This window comes from Osmerus eperlanus, chromosome 2 (assembly GCF_963692335.1).
Source record: "Osmerus eperlanus chromosome 2, fOsmEpe2.1, whole genome shotgun sequence".
Lineage (NCBI taxonomy): Eukaryota > Metazoa > Chordata > Actinopteri > Osmeriformes > Osmeridae > Osmerus > Osmerus eperlanus.
Genome location: NC_085019.1, coordinates 22554049 through 22571197, shown reverse-complemented (window position 1 = coordinate 22571197; position 17149 = coordinate 22554049). Strand labels below are relative to the sequence as shown.

The 17149-nt window shown below is 55.8% G+C and overlaps 1 protein-coding gene across 3 annotated transcripts in view; it reads left to right on the top strand.

The window, feature by feature from the left end:
* smg1 (SMG1 nonsense mediated mRNA decay associated PI3K related kinase) overlaps positions 1 to 17149 on the top strand; it is a 35531-nt gene that overhangs the window by 12652 nt on the left and 5730 nt on the right. For 2 of the 3 annotated variants that reach the window (XM_062480392.1, XM_062480384.1), the window contains exons 22-53: positions 161 to 322; positions 473 to 627; positions 1219 to 1364; positions 1483 to 1812; positions 2162 to 2306; positions 2856 to 3006; positions 3177 to 3297; positions 3815 to 4054; positions 4217 to 4368; positions 4527 to 4644; positions 4821 to 4965; positions 5346 to 5484; positions 5795 to 6019; positions 6143 to 6323; positions 6517 to 6678; positions 6924 to 7147; positions 7308 to 7462; positions 7595 to 7817; positions 8037 to 8283; positions 8673 to 8902; positions 9270 to 9521; positions 9624 to 9762; positions 9897 to 10006; positions 11723 to 11941; positions 12210 to 12403; positions 12657 to 12829; positions 13076 to 13355; positions 14174 to 14446; positions 14964 to 15198; positions 15551 to 15777; positions 15979 to 16135; positions 16615 to 16804. In XM_062480392.1, coding sequence (XP_062336376.1) covers positions 161 to 322; positions 473 to 627; positions 1219 to 1364; positions 1483 to 1812; positions 2162 to 2306; positions 2856 to 3006; positions 3177 to 3297; positions 3815 to 4054; positions 4217 to 4368; positions 4527 to 4644; positions 4821 to 4965; positions 5346 to 5484; positions 5795 to 6019; positions 6143 to 6323; positions 6517 to 6678; positions 6924 to 7147; positions 7308 to 7462; positions 7595 to 7817; positions 8037 to 8283; positions 8673 to 8902; positions 9270 to 9521; positions 9624 to 9762; positions 9897 to 10006; positions 11723 to 11941; positions 12210 to 12403; positions 12657 to 12829; positions 13076 to 13355; positions 14174 to 14446; positions 14964 to 15198; positions 15551 to 15777; positions 15979 to 16135; positions 16615 to 16804 — 6100 coding nt within the window. The remainder of the gene's footprint in view (positions 1 to 160; positions 323 to 472; positions 628 to 1218; positions 1365 to 1482; positions 1813 to 2161; positions 2307 to 2855; positions 3007 to 3176; positions 3298 to 3814; positions 4055 to 4216; positions 4369 to 4526; positions 4645 to 4820; positions 4966 to 5345; positions 5485 to 5794; positions 6020 to 6142; positions 6324 to 6516; positions 6679 to 6923; positions 7148 to 7307; positions 7463 to 7594; positions 7818 to 8036; positions 8284 to 8672; positions 8903 to 9269; positions 9522 to 9623; positions 9763 to 9896; positions 10007 to 11722; positions 11942 to 12209; positions 12404 to 12656; positions 12830 to 13075; positions 13356 to 14173; positions 14447 to 14963; positions 15199 to 15550; positions 15778 to 15978; positions 16136 to 16614; positions 16805 to 17149) is intronic. The other variant, XM_062480400.1, reaches the window with a different exon arrangement.

Here is a 17149-nt window from a genome sequence, read left to right as displayed (position 1 = left end):
CTTCTTCCTCCACCTCTTCTTCTTCTCCTCTTCCTCTTCTCTTCTCCTCCTACCCTTCTCCTCTTCTTCTTCTCCTCTTCCTCTTCTCCTCCTCCTCCTCTTCTTCTCCTCTTCCACCTCATCCTCTTCTTCTCCTCCTCTTCTTCTTCCTCTCCTCCAGGGCATCAGGACGTTCTTCTACACTAACCGTCAGACGTGTCAGGATTGGCTGACGAGGATCCGCCTGGCTCTGATGAGGGTGGGGCTTCTGTCCGGCCAGCCCGCCGTCACGGTGCGCCACGGCTTCGACCTGCTCGCCGAGATCAAGAACAGCAGCGCACAGGTGTGTGTGTGTATAAAAAATCTTGTAGGACACTGAAATCAATGTTATTAGGCTTTCAGCTACTTGCATTAGCTGGCTGAAAAACTCTGGCTAACAAGTTATGACGTCCTAACCTGACCTCTCCTCCCTCCCCCTCCCTCTTCCCTCCAGGGTCCAGAGCTGGAGGTCCCCCTTGTGATGCTGGTGGCGGCCCTGTGTGAGCTGCGCTGCCCTGAGGCCATCCAGGGCCTGGCCGCCTGGAGCCTGACCAACACGGGCAGGAGCCTGGCCTGGGTGGGCTCTGTGGCCCTGCAGGCCGGGGGACGGTGAGCAGCCTGCTGGGGGGGGGGGTGTGTGGGGCTGCAGTGTGTGTGTGTGTGTGTGTGTGTGTGTGTGTGTGTGCGCTCTCAGGAGTCAGTATGTGACCGGCATCCTAGCTGACATGCAGCACAGAATCCAGTCAGCTTGATGTCTGTTATTAGCAGGCCCAAACGTAATACGCGGATTTCTTTCACATTTTCTGCAGTTATTCAGACTGAAAATCTGCGGGGTTCCGCTAGCCTTGCTGTTCTCATGTCGGAGCGACTGAAGATGTTCCACAACAGTTTGATGCCGAATATGGTCGATTGAATGTTGACAGACTTTGCGAAAAAGTATTGATCCATCCTCATAAAGATCGGTTGAACATTTTTGGCCAACGTTTCAATAAGAGACGTAATGAGTTGAAAAGTTTATTTACATTTTGCCTCAGACCAGTACGTTCTACTTGAAAATCTGTGGGTTTTCGTCGGAATTCTGCGCCCGCGTATTACGTTTGGGCCTGATTATTAGTCATCATGACCAGTTTATGTAAAATACAAAATGTGTTTGTGTACATTTGACACATTTGAGATGCTCAACCTGTGTGTGTGTGTCAGGTTTGAGAAGGCAGCCCAGGAGTACCAGGACCTGCTGTGTGCTGTGACAGGCATGGACTGCTCCGTCAAGACCTGTGACCGCTCCCTGCTCAAGCTGTCTGGAGCCAGCAACAGCACCACGGCCAGCCCCAAGCACACGGGCAACGGTGAGACACACACACACACCAACGTTAAAAGGATTCCAAAAAACAGGACGTGTGGGGAAAAAAACTAGAGAGAAACGATTGTAAAAAAAAATTAAAAAAAATCCTTCCCCGCCCGCAGGCGATGGCCGCAAGACGGTTCTCCTCAAGTCCAGCGACTGCTCTGGCGAGGTGCTCAACTTCCTGGCCAACAAGGCGTGCGAGTGCTACGTGGCGCTGTGCGACTGGCCTGCCGTGCTGGAGTGGCAGGCCACCGTGCTCGCCCTGAAGACGAGCGGCGCGGGCAACATGGCCGCCGTGCAGCTCAAGACCGACTTCAACTACGTGCGGGCGCTGAGCCGCTTCGAGGACGGAGACTTCCCGGAGTGCCGAGCGCAGCTGGAGCTGTTGCCGGGCGACGACTACGGCCTGCTGAACTCTGCTGCCATGACGACCACCAAGGACAAACTGGGTAAGAGAGGTGTGTTTGTGGACGGCTGTTATTTTTGTTTATATATGCGTGTCTCATTTCTACGAAGTAGACTTTTACTTTATATTTTTTTACTGTGTGTGTGTGTGTGTGGTCTCGTTTAACTATCCTTGTGGGGGCCAAATATGCTCACAAGTATAGTGAACAATTGATAACTTGACTTTCACTGGGCCCCACAAGTTTGAATTACATTACGGGTTAGTGGTTGGATGACACGATTGAGTGAATGGTTGGGGCCAACTAGGATATTTAAAATGTCCTTGTGTGTGTCAGACCTGAAGAGGCTGCTCTCAGACCCCTCAGAGCTAACCTGTGTGTGTGTGTGTGTCAGACCTGAAGAGGCTGCTCCCAGCAGTGTTGAGTCCGGACCCCTCGGAGCTGCAGAAGGCCATCGAGGTGCAGCTGCTGCGGAGCGCCGTGGGCGCCATGACAACAGCCAATGGCGAGCAGGAGCAGAAGGCCACGCCCTCCTCAGAGTGAGTGACGGGGCATTTCAGCGAATGGCATGGGCAGAACGACACGGGGCCTGTCATGCTAGTCAGGCCCAGTTCCCCACACATGGAGGAAGCCTAGTCCTCATGTAAGAGGACAGTTCTCTGACCGTCTCCCTTGAAAAGGTTTTTAGGCTCGAGGATTAGGCTTAATCCATGTCTGGGGACACTGGACGTGTAAAATGTCTTTCAACAACATTACTATAAGCAGTGTACCCGTGGAAACTTGGCACACTGCTCACCTATAACTGGAGAGGTGGATGTCAATGAGACATTAACGTGTAGTCAATTCAAATCTAATACACTTCGGTTCAGCCCCATAGGGGTAGGAAGTTGTCTTTAGACAAAGGCTCAAACAATACAAAGAAACTAAAATATCCGAAATTAGGCCTAACCTATTAAATGAATCTTAAAATCCTTTATATATTTAGAAATAACCCCTCTCTCCCAAGTGGGATCTGCTGACCATCTAGACGTTGTTCTGTGTTGGGGGTTTGGATGTGCTTGTTTTGACGTGGCGTGTGGCCTGTGCAGCACCCTGGTGCGCTACCTGAAGCAGACTGGACGCATCTGCCTGGGCCCCCTGAGGATCTCCACCCTGACGCTGGCCGAAGCCCTGCCCACGCTGCCCACCCTGCAGCTGCACTGCTGCGCTGCCCTGGAGAACGCCCTCACCAGCCAGGAGGTACACACACACACACACACACTGCTGCTCCACCCTGGAGAACGCCCTCACCAGCCAGGAGGTACACACACACACACACACACACACAGACATCCACCCTGTTCCGTGTGTGTGGCCTACCCACGATCTGGGAAGCAATGTGGTGCTCATGTATGTTGTGGTGTGTGCAGGACTGCCTGGTCCCTCTGTACAGCGAGGCTCTGAGCTCCTGCAAACAGCAGGACGTGCAGCCATGGCTCCACGCCCTCCGGTACACCCTGTTCCAGAGGGAGCTGCTGCTCAAGTTGAGAGGTAACATGTGCGTGCGTGCGAGAATGTAAACACTAGACTTGTTTGAGGGCTAGATCGGTCAGTGTTTCAGGGAATGGGTTTTAAAATTAAGTATCGCATACTTGAATCACTTCAGGGTTACCACCTTTTGGGGAATTTGAGGGAGGAGGGAGGGGGGGGGGGAATGGATGAAGGGCTTGCACGTTTTTGAAAAGACATAATTGTTCACGCATCATTGGAAGTGCTTCAATGAATATATTTTGTGCCAGGAATAGAAATTGAGAGGAGACGAGAGTCTCTTCAGTGGAACACGACACAGAGGTGCTCACACTGTTTGAACTGGCGTCCGTGTGTTTCTGCAAAGCCGGCTCGTTCTCATTATAAATATCCTCAGTGTGTCTCAAACGACGCTGTGTTGGGGCCTTCAATGTGAGGGAATTGGGCCTGGAAAGTCCTTGAATTGGATATTTTTCAAAGGTCTTTTATCATTTAGATGGATATATTTTATAAATACATAAATAAATCCCCCCCCCCCCAGGTTCCTCAGCTCCAGTCGACGGCCACCTGACGGAGCTGTGTCTGACGGCCGTCAAGTTCGCCCGCAAGCAGGGCAACATCGCCCTGGCCACCCGCCTCCTGACCCAGTGCGACGAGGAGGGCGAGGGCGAGGGGGACGCGCTGAGCCGGGCGTTCCGCCGCCTGTCCCTAGAGGGCGCCGTGGGGGAGAGGTGGGCCCCGGAGCTGCAGATCGAGAAGGCCAAGGTGCTCTGCACGGCAGGTGAGCTGACGGGAAGCTGCCTTCCGCCCAGCAGCGCTCTCCGCCTCGGAAGCATCCGGCAAGGGCGCCGTTTTGGACCTCTCGGCCCCAGATGGATTTCAAAGAACCCAGGGTCTCACACAGCCTGCCCCCCCCCCCCCCCTCCCTCCTCCTCCTCCCTAGGTCAGTCCATGGTTGCCATGGAGATGCTGAGCTCCTGGTGTCTGTCCTACTGTCGCTCGGGGAAGTGCGAGCGAGCCGCCTGCCGCTCTGTGCTCACGCTGTGCAAGTGGCTGCTGGCTGACTGGAAGGACCTGACCCCGCAGCTCAAACAGGTGGGTCACCCCGCCCCTCCCCGTCTCTCAGCTCACCCCACGGTCACTACCGGGGTTGTCATTGGCGACGGGTCTGCTTCAAAACGCTGTAACAGTTGTGGTGGCGCTGTGTTCCTGACCACTAGGATAGAATAACCAACGTGTGTGTGTGTCCCCAGGTGGTGAAGAGGGCGGGGGGGACCGCGAGCCTGTCTCCCCTCAGCAGAAACATCTCCGCCCTGCTGGAGCTCCCCCTGGTGGAGCAGGGCGTGCCCCGCATCACCACAGAGACCACCGGTAAGGCAAACCTGACTCACTTGACACAATGTGCTGACCTCCACCTTTGTGGCTCTGGTAGCTTTGGTTTTGTATTCTCCCTCTCCTCCTCTGTTCTCACTCTCGCTGTCTCTCTCCCTCCTCTCTCTCCCTCCTCTTCTCCCTGTCTCCTCTCCTCTCTCCCTCTGTCTCTCCAGTGAGTGTGGGTGTGGGCGAGGCTGACTTTGTCCTGGGCCAGCTCTACCAGCTGTCCACCAGCCAGGCTCCTGAGCTGGCCAAGTCCTGGGCCGCCCTGGCCAGCTGGGCCTACCGCTGGGGCCGCAAGGTGGTCGACAACGCCAGGTCAGTGGAGTGAGGGGGCCGATGTTGGGCCACAAACTCGAGTGTAGACTGACTGATATATAAATGAGACTGCTTACACCTGACACAACCACCCCCTTTGCCATGTAGCTTGACTTGAGGGCATTTAAATACATTGAAAAAATCCAGTTGACCATGTCAACTTGTAGTCAGGGAGAAACTGTGTAGAACAGGGGCCTGTTCCATGAAGCGAGTTCACCCAACAAGCCAGGCTTGTGTCAGGGAAAGTAAGGACGTGAGCCTGGCTTTGTTGGGTGAACTCGCTTCATGGATCACACCCCTGGTCTTGCTGTCACTGTGGTTTTACCTGGCTTGTATTTACCGGAGTGGTTCTTGACTCTCGTCCGCCTGCCGTCTCCCAGCCAGGGGGAGGGCGTGCCCCTCCTGTCGGGGGAGAAGAGGGACATCGAGGCGCTGCTGCCGGCCGGCGTGTCGGCGGAGGACAAGGAGACCATGTTCAGCATCCTGGGACAGGCCATGTGCCGGCCCGCTGGCATCCAGGTAGGAGGCCTGCTGTGGGCCGCGCCCCGACCCCCCTCCCCCAGCCCCCCTGCCCCATGCCCCCTGCTGGGGTCTCAGTGTACGCACGTGAGGGTGGTGGCTGGAGGGGTGAGGAAAGGACTGCCTGGCTGAAATAGGACCTCACCCTTCCCCCGCCCCTTCTGACTCACGTTTACTCCAAGCTCCCCCACTTGTCCATTTCTTTTCATCGCTCCCTGGTTTTCACCTATATATTTATGATAATGTAGTAATATTTTATTTCTAATAGTCCTAATTCCTTGGTGCACCACCACCTCTCCCCCGTCCCCAGGACGAGGACCTGGGCCTGCAGCAGGAGGAGGCGGAGGAGGAGGACGACATGGTGGACGTGATCTGGCGCCAGCTGCTGGCCTCCTGCCCCTGGCTGGCGGAGGCGGGCGACCCCGTCACCGAGGGCCTGATCCGCGTGTGGCGCCGCGTGGTCGACCGCATCTTCAGCCTGTACCGCGTCGCCTGCCGCGCCTACTTCACCTTCCTCAAGCTCAACGCCGGCCAGGTGGGTGGAGGGGGAGGGGGGGGGTGGAGGGGGCGGTGAGGGGGGCTGGAGGGGGGAGGTCCTGTGTGTCACTGGAGCCTCTCCGCCGTGTGTTAAGAGTCGTCCTGTCTCCCCGCCCTCCAGATGCCCGTCGACGAGGACGACCCCAAGCTGCTGCTGACCAACCAGAGCAGCAAGCAGAGCAACGACGACGTGATCGTCATGGCGACGCTGCGCCTGCTGCGCCTGCTGGTGAAGCACGCCGGCGAGCTGCGGGAGGGCCTGGAGCTGGGGCTGGCCTCCACCCCCACCGCCCCCTGGAGAGGTGCACACACACACACACACACACACACCAGGGCCCCACCGCCCCCTGGAGAGGTGCACGCACACACACACACACCAAGCCACTTCCTCCCTCTCTCTCTCTCTCTCTCTCTCTCTCCCCTCCTCCAGGGACATGCACGGATCATTTTGTATCTCTTTGGGGGTTCTAACCCTTTAACTCCTCCCCCCTGCAGGCATCATCCCCCAGCTGTTCTCCCGCCTCAACCACCCCGAGGCCTACATCCGGCAGAGCATCTGCAGCCTGCTGTGCCGCGTGGCCGAGGACTCGCCCTACCTCATCCTCTACCCCGCCATCGTGGGCTCCCTCTCTCTGGGGGGGGAGGCCCAGAACTCAGGTACACACACACACACACACACACACACTCGTGTTTGGTCTCTGGTTCATTATTTGGGGAGACCCAAATATTGTTTCAGGGGCGTAGGCTCATTTTACATGGGCAAATCTGTCCCCCCCTTACCGTTTATGAAGAAAAGCATATTTAACATTACACATCCTCAGCTAATACACGCCTCACCCCCAACCAAATAAACGGGTCTCACCCCCACGTTTTGAAAACGAACCTCCGCCTGTGGTCTCCAGGCAGCAAGCTGCCCTCGGCCCTGCCCACCTTCCTGGGCAGCATGCAGGGCGAGGGGCTGTGCGAGGGCGAGGGGCGCTCCCAGAGCGGGGCGTCCTCGCAGGAGAGCGCCGGGCGGGGCGAGGAGCTGGCGCCGTGTTCCAGCCAGGACCAGGCCATGATGCAGGACTGCTACGGCAAGATCGTGGACAAGCTGTCGGCCGCAAACCCCACCATGGTGCTGCAGGTATGTGCTCACACTCACTCTCTCTCACACACACACACGCACACGAATGGGAGTGAATGGTCGGGCCCCACTAGGATAGAAAAACCAACCTGTGTGTGTGCGCCCCAGAGGCCAGGTGTGTGTGTGTGCCTCATACCGTGCCCCCCCCTCCTCCCCCCAGGTGCAGATGCTGGTGGGGGAGCTGCGCAGGGTGACCCTGCTCTGGGACGAGCTGTGGCTGGGCGTGCTGCAGCAGCAGCACATGCACGTGCTGCGCCGCGTGCAGCAGCTGGAGGACGAGGTCAAGAGGGTGCAGAGCAACAACACGCTGCGCAAGTGAGTCTGCACACGCGCACACACACACTGCAGAGCAACAACACGCTGCGCAAGTGCACATACACGGCTGTGTGTGTGTGTGCCAAATGGTTACACTCCCCCCCCCCCCCCCCCCCCCCCCCCACGCCCCAGGGAGGAGAAGATGGCCATCATGCGTGAGAAGCACTCGGCCCTGATGCGCCCCGTGGTGTTCGCCCTGGAGCACGTGCGCAGCATCACGGGCGCCCCGGCCGAGACGCCCCACGAGGCCAGCTTCCAGCAGACCTACGGGGACTCCCTGCTCTCAGCCCTGGAGCGCCTCCGCAGCCCGCACAACCCCGCCAACCCCGCCAGCAGCTGGCTCCCCTTCAAACAGGTGAGAGAGGGAGAGCGCGCGCGTGTGTGTGTGTGTGTGCACGCGTGAGTGCATGAAAGGCGTTTTTGAGAGCGTTTTGCTCGCGACTGTTCAACAGATGCACAAATGTCTTTCTGGCGTATGAGACGGCGAGAGAGGCTTTGTGCGTGGGTTGTGTTTGTGTTTCTCTGGCTGTGAGAAACTCCCTTAAACATTCAGTGTGTGTGTAACTCCCCCCAGATCATGCTGAGCCTCCAGCAGAGAGCGCAGAAGAGAGCCAGCTACCTGCTGCGCCTGGACGAGATCAGCCCCCGCCTGGCCTCCATGGCCGCCACCGAGATGGCCCTGCCGGGGGAGGTGATGGCCAGCGACGCCATCACCATCCAGAGCGTGGACAGCACCATCACCATCCTGCCCACCAAGACCAAGCCCAAGAAGCTGCTCTTCCTGGGCTCGGACGGACGCAACTACCCCTACCTGTTCAAAGGTGAGGGGGGTGCTGGTGGTGGTGGTGGTGTGGGATTTGGAACGGAAGGGGAATTTGGTCTTAATGGGAATGTTTTCCTGTTTCACCCTGCTCCTTAACCCCTCCCTTTCCCTCTCTCACTCCTTCGCTCTCCTTCCTTCCCTCCCTCTCTCTCTCTCGCTTTCTCTCCCTCCCTCTATCCCCCTATCTCCCTCCTTCCCGCTCTCTCTCTCAAATACACCCACACCTTCCTCTCTTTCTCTCCCTCCCTCTATCCCCTATCTCCCTCCTGCTCTCTCTCACACACCCACACCTTCCTCTCTTTCTCTCCCTCCCTCTATCCCCTATCTCCCTCCTTCCCTCCCGCTCTCTCTCACACACCCACACCTTCCTCTCCCCTCCCTCCTCAGGTCTGGAGGACCTGCATCTGGACGAGCGCATCATGCAGTTCCTGTCCATCGTCAACACCATGTTCACCAAGGTCAACCAGCAGGAGAGCCCCCGCTTCCACGCCCGCCACTACTCGGTCACGCCGCTGGGCACGCGCTCCGGCCTCATCCAGTGGGTGGACGGGGCCACGCCTCTGTTCGGCCTCTACAAGCGCTGGCAGCAGAGGGAGGCCGTGCTGCAGGCACAGAAGGTAGCTGGCACCGCGCCGGGGCGGGGTTCTGTTTGTGGTGGTTTTCGGCGCGCTGACTCCCTCCTTTTACCTTGCCTGTGTGTTCGTCGTCGCACTCGTCTTCCTCTCTCCCCTCACCCATCTACTTTACCTCACCCCCTCCTCTCACCCATCTACCTCACCCCCTCCTCTCTCCCCCTCACCCATCTACCTCACCCCCTCCTCTCTCCCCCTCACCCCCTCACCCATCTACCTCACCCCCTCCTCTCTCCCCCTCACCCATCTACCTCACCCCCTCCTCTCTCCCCCTCACCCCCTCACCCATCTACCTCACCCCCTCCTCTCTCCCCCTCACCCCCTCACCCATCTACCTCACCTCCTCCTCCAGGCGCAGGACTCGTTCCAGCAGCAGGCCCCGGCCCTCCCCCTGGTCCCGCGGCCCAGCGAGCTGTACTACAGCCGCATCGGGCCGGCCCTGAAGGCGGTGGGCCTGACCCTGGACGTGTCCCGCCGCGACTGGCCCCTCGCCGTCATGAAGGACGTGCTCAAGGAGCTGATGGAGGCCACGCCCCCCAACCTGCTGGCCAAGGAGCTGTGGTGCTCCTGCGCCACGCCCAGCGAGTGGTGGAGGGTCACGCAGGTGAGACCCTGGGGGGTCAGGGGTCAAGGAGAGGGGGGGGGTTCACCTGAGGGCTTTGTGGTCTGCAGAAGACTTGCGTGTAACTGGGTGTCTTCCCTGCAGGCCTACGCCAGGTCCACGGCCGTCATGTCCATGGTGGGCTACATCATCGGCCTGGGAGATCGTCACCTGGACAACGTCCTGATCGACATGACGACCGGGGAGGTGGTGCACATCGATTACAACGTCTGCTTCGAGAAAGGCGGGTTTTCACGTGTGGGGAAGAGGGTGTTAAGGGTTTTCACACCAGTCTGCCTCAAACTGTGTGTGTGTGTACAAGTAGATCAGGTGAGCCCCCAAGTTAACGTGTGTGTGTGTGTATGTCCGTCCCTACAGGGAAGAGCCTGCGTGTGCCGGAGAAGGTTCCGTTCAGGATGACCCACAACATCGAGACGGCCCTGGGCGTGACGGGGGTGGAGGGAATCTTCCGGCTCTCCTGTGAACAGGTGAGACGGACCGAGAACTCGTCACAAACCCCTCCGAGCATTTTCACTTTTCAACTGTGTACCTTTTTTTTCATAATTCTCTCACATATATATTTATTATTATTTATTGTTTATTTTCGCCCCCCTAAAACTCAGTCAATATTTGGCCTACATAGACAACGTAGGTGTCAAAAGTTTCGTCTTGGTAGCGATTGAGTTGCTTGTATTGGAATTTACGTTCCGTTGCATGGTTTAGGCTGAAGTTAAGTTTTTGTGGCGAAAAGTGAAGCTAACGGTGGCTAATTTGCTAGCCACAGTCACTGACGTTATTAACGTCACTACGTCACTAACGTCACGAAAACACGCGTGACTACCTTTGGCAGAACATTCGTTTCGCATCTGTTAACTTGGGGGATAGCTAGGCTAACTATAGCTTTACTGCAAGGCAGCTGCAGGAACGCCACAAGCAAAGAGGCCAGGGTGATAACTATTTACTCATTTTACTTTGTGATATGACACACAATTGTGATGTGTAATGTACAGTATAAGCTGATATTATTAAGGAAGTACATCTACTTTCGGAAACAGTAGTCTACTATTTCACTGAAGTATTAGCATCATGACATTAGCCTGTGTTGCCCGGGCAACACATACTACAGTGGTCTATGATGTAGCGTTATCTGTTTTCAATCGTTAAAATAAACATTCCTCACATATACATTTTTGTTGTAGGATTTATTATGACATTAGATTACAAGTAAACGATTTGTGAGTGAAATTATCATTACCTGTGGTTTCAATCCAGTGTATCACTGCAACGCTGTAGCCTACGCGAGACACTACAAAAACATCTACACAGCTGTAGGAAGTCAAACGGCGACAGAACATGTTCGGCACTCCCCTTACTTAAATCAAAAGTCTATCTAACTACTAACCTGAACTTCATTGCCACAGCCTAAACTTTGTCAATCTGTTCATGAAAATAATTAATTTCAGCCTAAACCGTACAACGGAACGTTAAATCCAATTCAACTGACGCAATCGCTACCGAGACGAACACAGCCGTAGTCTAGTACTGTACCGTAGTAGTACAATTTACCGGGGCAGCTTCTCCACACAGGGCTATATCGCATTTTGCGTTGTTACTGACAATGATCGCTACCAGTGAGCTTTTTATGAATGAGCGATTTTCCACAAAATAAATGTCAAGCTTATTTACGTTTTTGGGGGCATATTTTCAGTTAGCAGATGGTACTGTTTGAATCGCGATTCCATCTTCTACTGCCTGTAACGTCGTAGAATAATCTTCTTTATTCATGAATGAATGCAATATGAGTAGGCTAAATGCCTGAAAATATCACGAGAAGGGAAAACTTAAAAGGACGTTTAAGTCTTAGAGATTAGGTCAATTTGTACACCGGTCTGCCAAATGTATTCGTTTTGATTCAACGATGAGGCTGCCTCTTGCAGGGGAAATGAGAAGACATCTATTTCATTCTACACTTCACTCGTATTTTCAGTTGTAAATGAGCAGCAAAAAAAAATGCTTTTAAATCTATGTAATCTTTATAAATAATAAGTATGCATTTTTATATAAAATACAGAAATATCAGTTGTAAAAATGTCATTAAAAAACGGACCCCTGTCCAACCGACGCAAGCAAGCACACCCTACAATTTCCCCAGAAATTGTACCCTCTCTAGTTTCTCTTTCTTCTTTCCTTCCTTCCCCTCCCAGGTGGTGCAGATGATGCGCAGGGGCCGGGAGACCCTGTTGACCCTGCTGGAGGCGTTTGTGTACGACCCCCTGGTGGACTGGACGGCCGGGGGGGAGGTGGGCTTCGCGGGGGCCGTGTACGGGGGCGGGGGCCAGCAGGCGGAGAACAAGCAGAGCAAGAGGGAGATGGAGCGGGACATCACGCGCTCGCTCTTCTCCTCGCGCGTGGCCGAGATCAAGGTGAGGGCTGCCAAAGCTAGCTAGGCATGCCAAATGTATTCATTCCTTATTTTTTATTTCAAAAAAATTATGCGTTATAACGTTTCCAACACCAGATTTCTAACGTACTGAGCTGATTTTCCTTTTATTTTGATCTTTTTTTATGTATTTAATATTTTTGGGCCTTTTTTTTTTTAAATGCTCTCACCAATATTTGGAATCTTTTTCCTTGGATATGTGCATGCTGAAATCTAAATGTATTTTTCTCTTTATTTCTCCCCCCCTGCAGGTGAACTGGTTCAAGAACCGCGAGGAGATGCTGGCCGTGCTGCCCCAGGTGGAGGTGGCGGTGGATGAGTACCTGGGCCTGCACCAGCTGCTCTCCCAGGGGGAGAAGCTGCAGGCCAAGCTGCTGGAGGAGACGGCCTTCCTGGAGGGAGCCGACAGCCAGCCCGACCACGCCATCCTCACCCTGGAGCACCGGTCAGGACCTGCACGGGGAACAGGGGGGTTTGGGGGTTTTAGCGACGTCTCGCATTCATCCTGATCTGATCTGGGATCTGCTTCAACCCCCCATTTTCTTTCCTCTCTCCCTTCATCTGTCACTCTCTCTCTCTGTGTCTCTCTCTCTCGCTGTCTCTCTCTGTCTGTCTGTCTGTCTCTCTCTCTCTCTCTGTGTCTCTCGCTGTCTCTCTCTCTCGGTGTCTCTCTCTGTCTGTCTCTCTCTCTCTCTCAGCTCCTCTGAGCACACCCAGCTGCAGTGTCGTCAGCGCACGGTGCAGGAGGCCGTCCAGGGCAAGCTGCAGGACCTGGAGCAGTGCATCTCCCAGTACCAGGCGGCCTTCACCAGCCTGGAGGCCACGCAGCTGGCCAGCCTGCTGCAGGACATCAGCAGCCCCATAGACCTGGGTGAGGACCGGGGGGAGAGGGGGTGGGGGAGGTGATGAAGGAGAGAGACTTTGTATAAGTAAACGTTCACTGTTACCTCACCTGGGCACTGTGAACTGACTTTTACAGAGTTTCAGGATCTTCCCAGTATTAAAACACTGTTGCTTTTCCAGTCAACCACAGCCAAGAATCTCGCCCATGAAACCCTACTTACTAACCCCACCTCTCACTGACCCTCTCCCCCCTCCACCTCCCCTCCCCCCCCAGGCCCGCCCAGCTACGTCCCGGCCACGGCCTTCCTGCAGAACGCGGGCCAGGCTCACCTGATCAGCCAGGTGGAGGGCCTGGAGGCGGAGGTGGGCTCCCTGCTGCAGCAGCGCCGTGGGGCCCTGCGCGGCTGCCTGGAGCAGCTGCACAGCTACGCCACGGTGGCGCTGCTGTACCCGCGCGCCACGCTGCTGCGCCACAGGGCCCACCAGTGGAAGCAGTGGATGGAGGAGCTGCTCCGCGACATGACGGTGGAGCACTGCCAGCAGACGTACAGGCAGTCAGTGGGCCCTCTTTTCATACGCTCATGCTTGTCTGTCTGTCTCTCTCTCTCTGACTGTCTCTCGCTCTCTGTCTCGCTCTCTCTCTCTGACTCTCTCTCTCTCTGACTGTCTCTCGCTCTCTCTCTCTCTCTCTCTCTCTCTGACTGTCTCTCGCTCTCTGTCTCGCTCTCTCTCTCTGACTCTCTCTCTCTCTGACTCTCTCTCTCTGACTCTCTCTGACTCTCTCTCTGACTGTCTCTCGCTCTCTGTCTCGCTCTCTCTCTCTGACTCTCTCTCTCTGACTGTCTCTCGCTCTCTGTCTCTCTCTCTCTCTCTCTCTCTCTCTGACTGTCTCTCGCTCTCTGTCTCGCTCTCTCTCTCTGACTCTCTCTCTCTCTGACTCTCTCTCTCTCTCTGACTCTCTCTTTGACTCTCTCTCTGACTGTCTCTCGCTCTCTGTCTCGCTCTCTCTCTCTGACTGTCTCTCGCTCTCTGTCTCGCTCTCTCTCTCTGACTGTCTCTCGCTCTCTCTCTCTGACTCTCTCTCTCTGACTCTCTCTCTCTGTCTCTCTCTCTCTCTGACTCTCTCTTTGACTCTCTCTGACTGTCTCTCGCTCTCTGTCTCGCTCTCTCTCTCTGACTCTCTCTGACTGTCTCTCGCTCGCTCTATCTATTTCGATGCATGGGGGTGTATATTCTTTTTTATCTTTTTTTTTCTTTCTGACATTAGTTTTACGTATAAAGACTAAAAAAGACGATCGAGTTGAAAGATTTAGTCCCTCGAAAAATGCCGCTCGATGCTCCTAACCAGCCCCCCCCTCTCTCCCCTCCCCAGGTACGAGGTCCTGTTCTCCCCGCAGCCCCCGCCGGCGACCTGCCAGCTGGTGTCGGGCGTGGAGCTGGCCCTGCAGCGCCAGGCCTCCGACACCAACGGGCGCATGCTGCGGCAGGCGGAGCGCGTCAAGGCGGAGGGAGCGTCGCCGCAGGCCTGCGAGGAGCAGCTCCAGGAGATCGAGCGCTGCATCGGGGTGTTCCTCCGGGAGAACCCCGAGCAGGGCTCCCTCAGCCTGGCCGGCGTCCTGGTGTCCGCCCTCTGCACCCTCTCCAGGTGGGCGCGCCGGCGGATGGCCCCCGGGGGGGCGGGTTCTTAGGGGTTAGGGTTAAGTCCCGGAGGGTGGGGGGGGGTGGTGGTGATTACCGGCACTTGATCGAAAGAGTTTCCCGTGACACGACAAGGCCTGTGTGAAACGCAAAGCTGAACGCATCAGTCCTGGTCTTGACTTCATGGAGTCTTTGCTTGCGGGGTGGTTATCCGGTGGCTGATCCTGGGTCTGTTTGCCGCCTCGTGGTTCCAAATGTCTTTGCTCCCTCACAGAAAGAGGTTATGGATGATGCATCGTCCGTGTTCACGCGTCACTTTCAGAAATCCCCCCAAATAAATGTCCACGACGTGTTCTCCAGTCCAGAACAGTAGATGCATTGGATGGGAGGGCTCCCAATTTTCAGATCAATAAATAAAAGGCTGCGGGTGAGATGATTTTAATGTATTTTTTTTATTGCTCTTTTAACACATACCTTCCTCCCTCTCCCCTCCTCCTCCCGATCACCCCCCCGCCCCCCCACAGACGCAGCCTGGTGATGGAGGGCGCGGCGGGCAGCGCCGGGGAGCAGCTGGTGGAGCTGACATCCCGGGACGGTGCCTGGTTCCTGGAGGAGCTGGGCAGCATGAGCGGCAACGTGACGGCCCTCTGCCAGCTGCTGCAGCGCTGCCCGCTGCTGCCCCACGACCTGGACCTGCCCGCCCCCGCAGACACCGCCAGCACCCTCTACCTGGCCAACGCCGTCTACACCTGCCTGCAGGTCAGGAGGGCTCCCTGTGTGTGTGTGTGTCTGACACTGTGTCAGCTGTTGATTTGGTGTGTGTGTGTCTGCTGTTACTTGTGGTGGATGAGATACTCGTGGCTCCAGCAAATCCACCGATCCCTGGAGGTCCATAAAAATGGCTCGACTGTGAAATGAGGTTTTGCCATTTAATACCTCCGGAATATTGAGTTCCCCCTCCCTCTCTCTCCCCTCTCTCTCTCTCTCTCTCTCTCTCTCTCTCTCCTCTCTCTCTCTCTCTCTCTCTCTCTCTCTCTCTCTCTCTCTCTCTCTCTCTCTCTCTCTCTCACGTACTTACTTACTCTCTACCCATCTCTCTCCCCGCTCCCAGGAGCTCAACACCAACTTCCGTCAGATCATCTTCCCCGAGGCGCTGCGCTGCATGCTGAAGGGCGAGCCCACCCTGGAGGCCATGCTGTCCGAGCTGGACCTGCTGGTGGAGCAGAGCGCCGACGGGGTCTCCCTGCAGGGGCTGGCCGACGCCCTGCACGCCCACCTGGCCAGCGCTGCCATGGGCCTGGAGGAGGACGACAGCGGGCACTGCCTCCACGTCACCAGGTAAATCTCACCCCCCCAGAGGCTAAATAACTTTATACTATATAAATATACTATATCGATTTAAAAAGTACATGGAATATAGTATCGACTGTCTTGCTGCTGTTGGCTAGCCAGATACTTCTACTTCTAACCAGGGTTAGGGTTAGAACAGTGTAGAAGCCCCCCCGAGGCTGACCCGTGTGTGCGTGTCCCCCCCCCCAGGCTGCTGCGGGCCCAGTACTCTGAGCTGATCCAGCCTCGCACCCTGGACCGGCCCGGCCACGACACGCCCAAGATGTCGGCCGGACAGATGCTGCTGGTGGCCTTCGACGGCATGTTCGCCCAGCTGGAGGCGGCCTTCGGACAGCTCACCGAGAAGGTATCCCTCCCTCTCCCCCCCTCCCTCTCTCCCCCTCCCTCTCTCCCCCCCCCTCTCTCCCCCTCCCTCGCACACTAAAGCTTAGCACCCTGCTGATCTAGACCTTAATCCAGCCTTTCTCAATCCTGGTCCTCAGGGTCCCCTGTCATGTGTGTTTTAGATCAGGGCTGTTTAACCCTGGTCCTCGTGCCCCTTCTGCCCTGCATGTCTTTAGATGTTTTCCTCCTCCAACGCGCCTGATTCTAGTGAATCAGGCTCCTGCTGAGCTTGGTATAACGACCCAATCATTTGACTGAGGTGTGTTGGAAACATCTGAAAGGAGCAGGGCTGAGAACGGCTGCCCTAAACGCCCTTGTGCTCTCTCCCTGAGATTGCTTTACTTTATCATGTTGCCCTAAAAAAGTAAAGGGGCTTATATGCAAGTCTTTTTATTCTTCTCCTTATAATGAATGAAATAATGCTCTTCTCCTCCTCGGTAGCTGGCGTCCCTGGAGGTCCCGTCGGCGTGGCGCAAGGTGGACGTGCTGTGGGAGGCGCGGGCGGCGCAGGCCCACCTCCTGGACAGCCCCGCCCAGAGGCACGTCCTGGAGGAGGTGTTCTTCATCAGGAGGCTGCAGACCATCAGGGACTTCTTCAGGCTCTGCTGCTCCTTCGCCCAGACGCTCGCCGGTAGGAGCCCGCTCTCGTCACACGGGCCCTTTAATTTATTGACTGTCTCTCCTCCCCCCTCTTTACTTAGTCTAGACACACGGACAGTACGTATAAATCACTAAATCTATATTTATAATGTCCCCCCCTCTTGGTAAGTCTTACTGTACATACTGTTGTGTTTGGATGAAAATGCCAAATCCCCCCCCCCCCCCCCCCCATGATGTTAAATGGGTAAAATAAAATGTTTTTCACTTTGGCAAAGTCATTTATAATATGTATCAAATCGGATCAACTCTTAAGGCGGGGGAAAAACGATTTCACCAGAGCACTGAACCATCCCCTAACATCTCCCCTCCCCCCCCC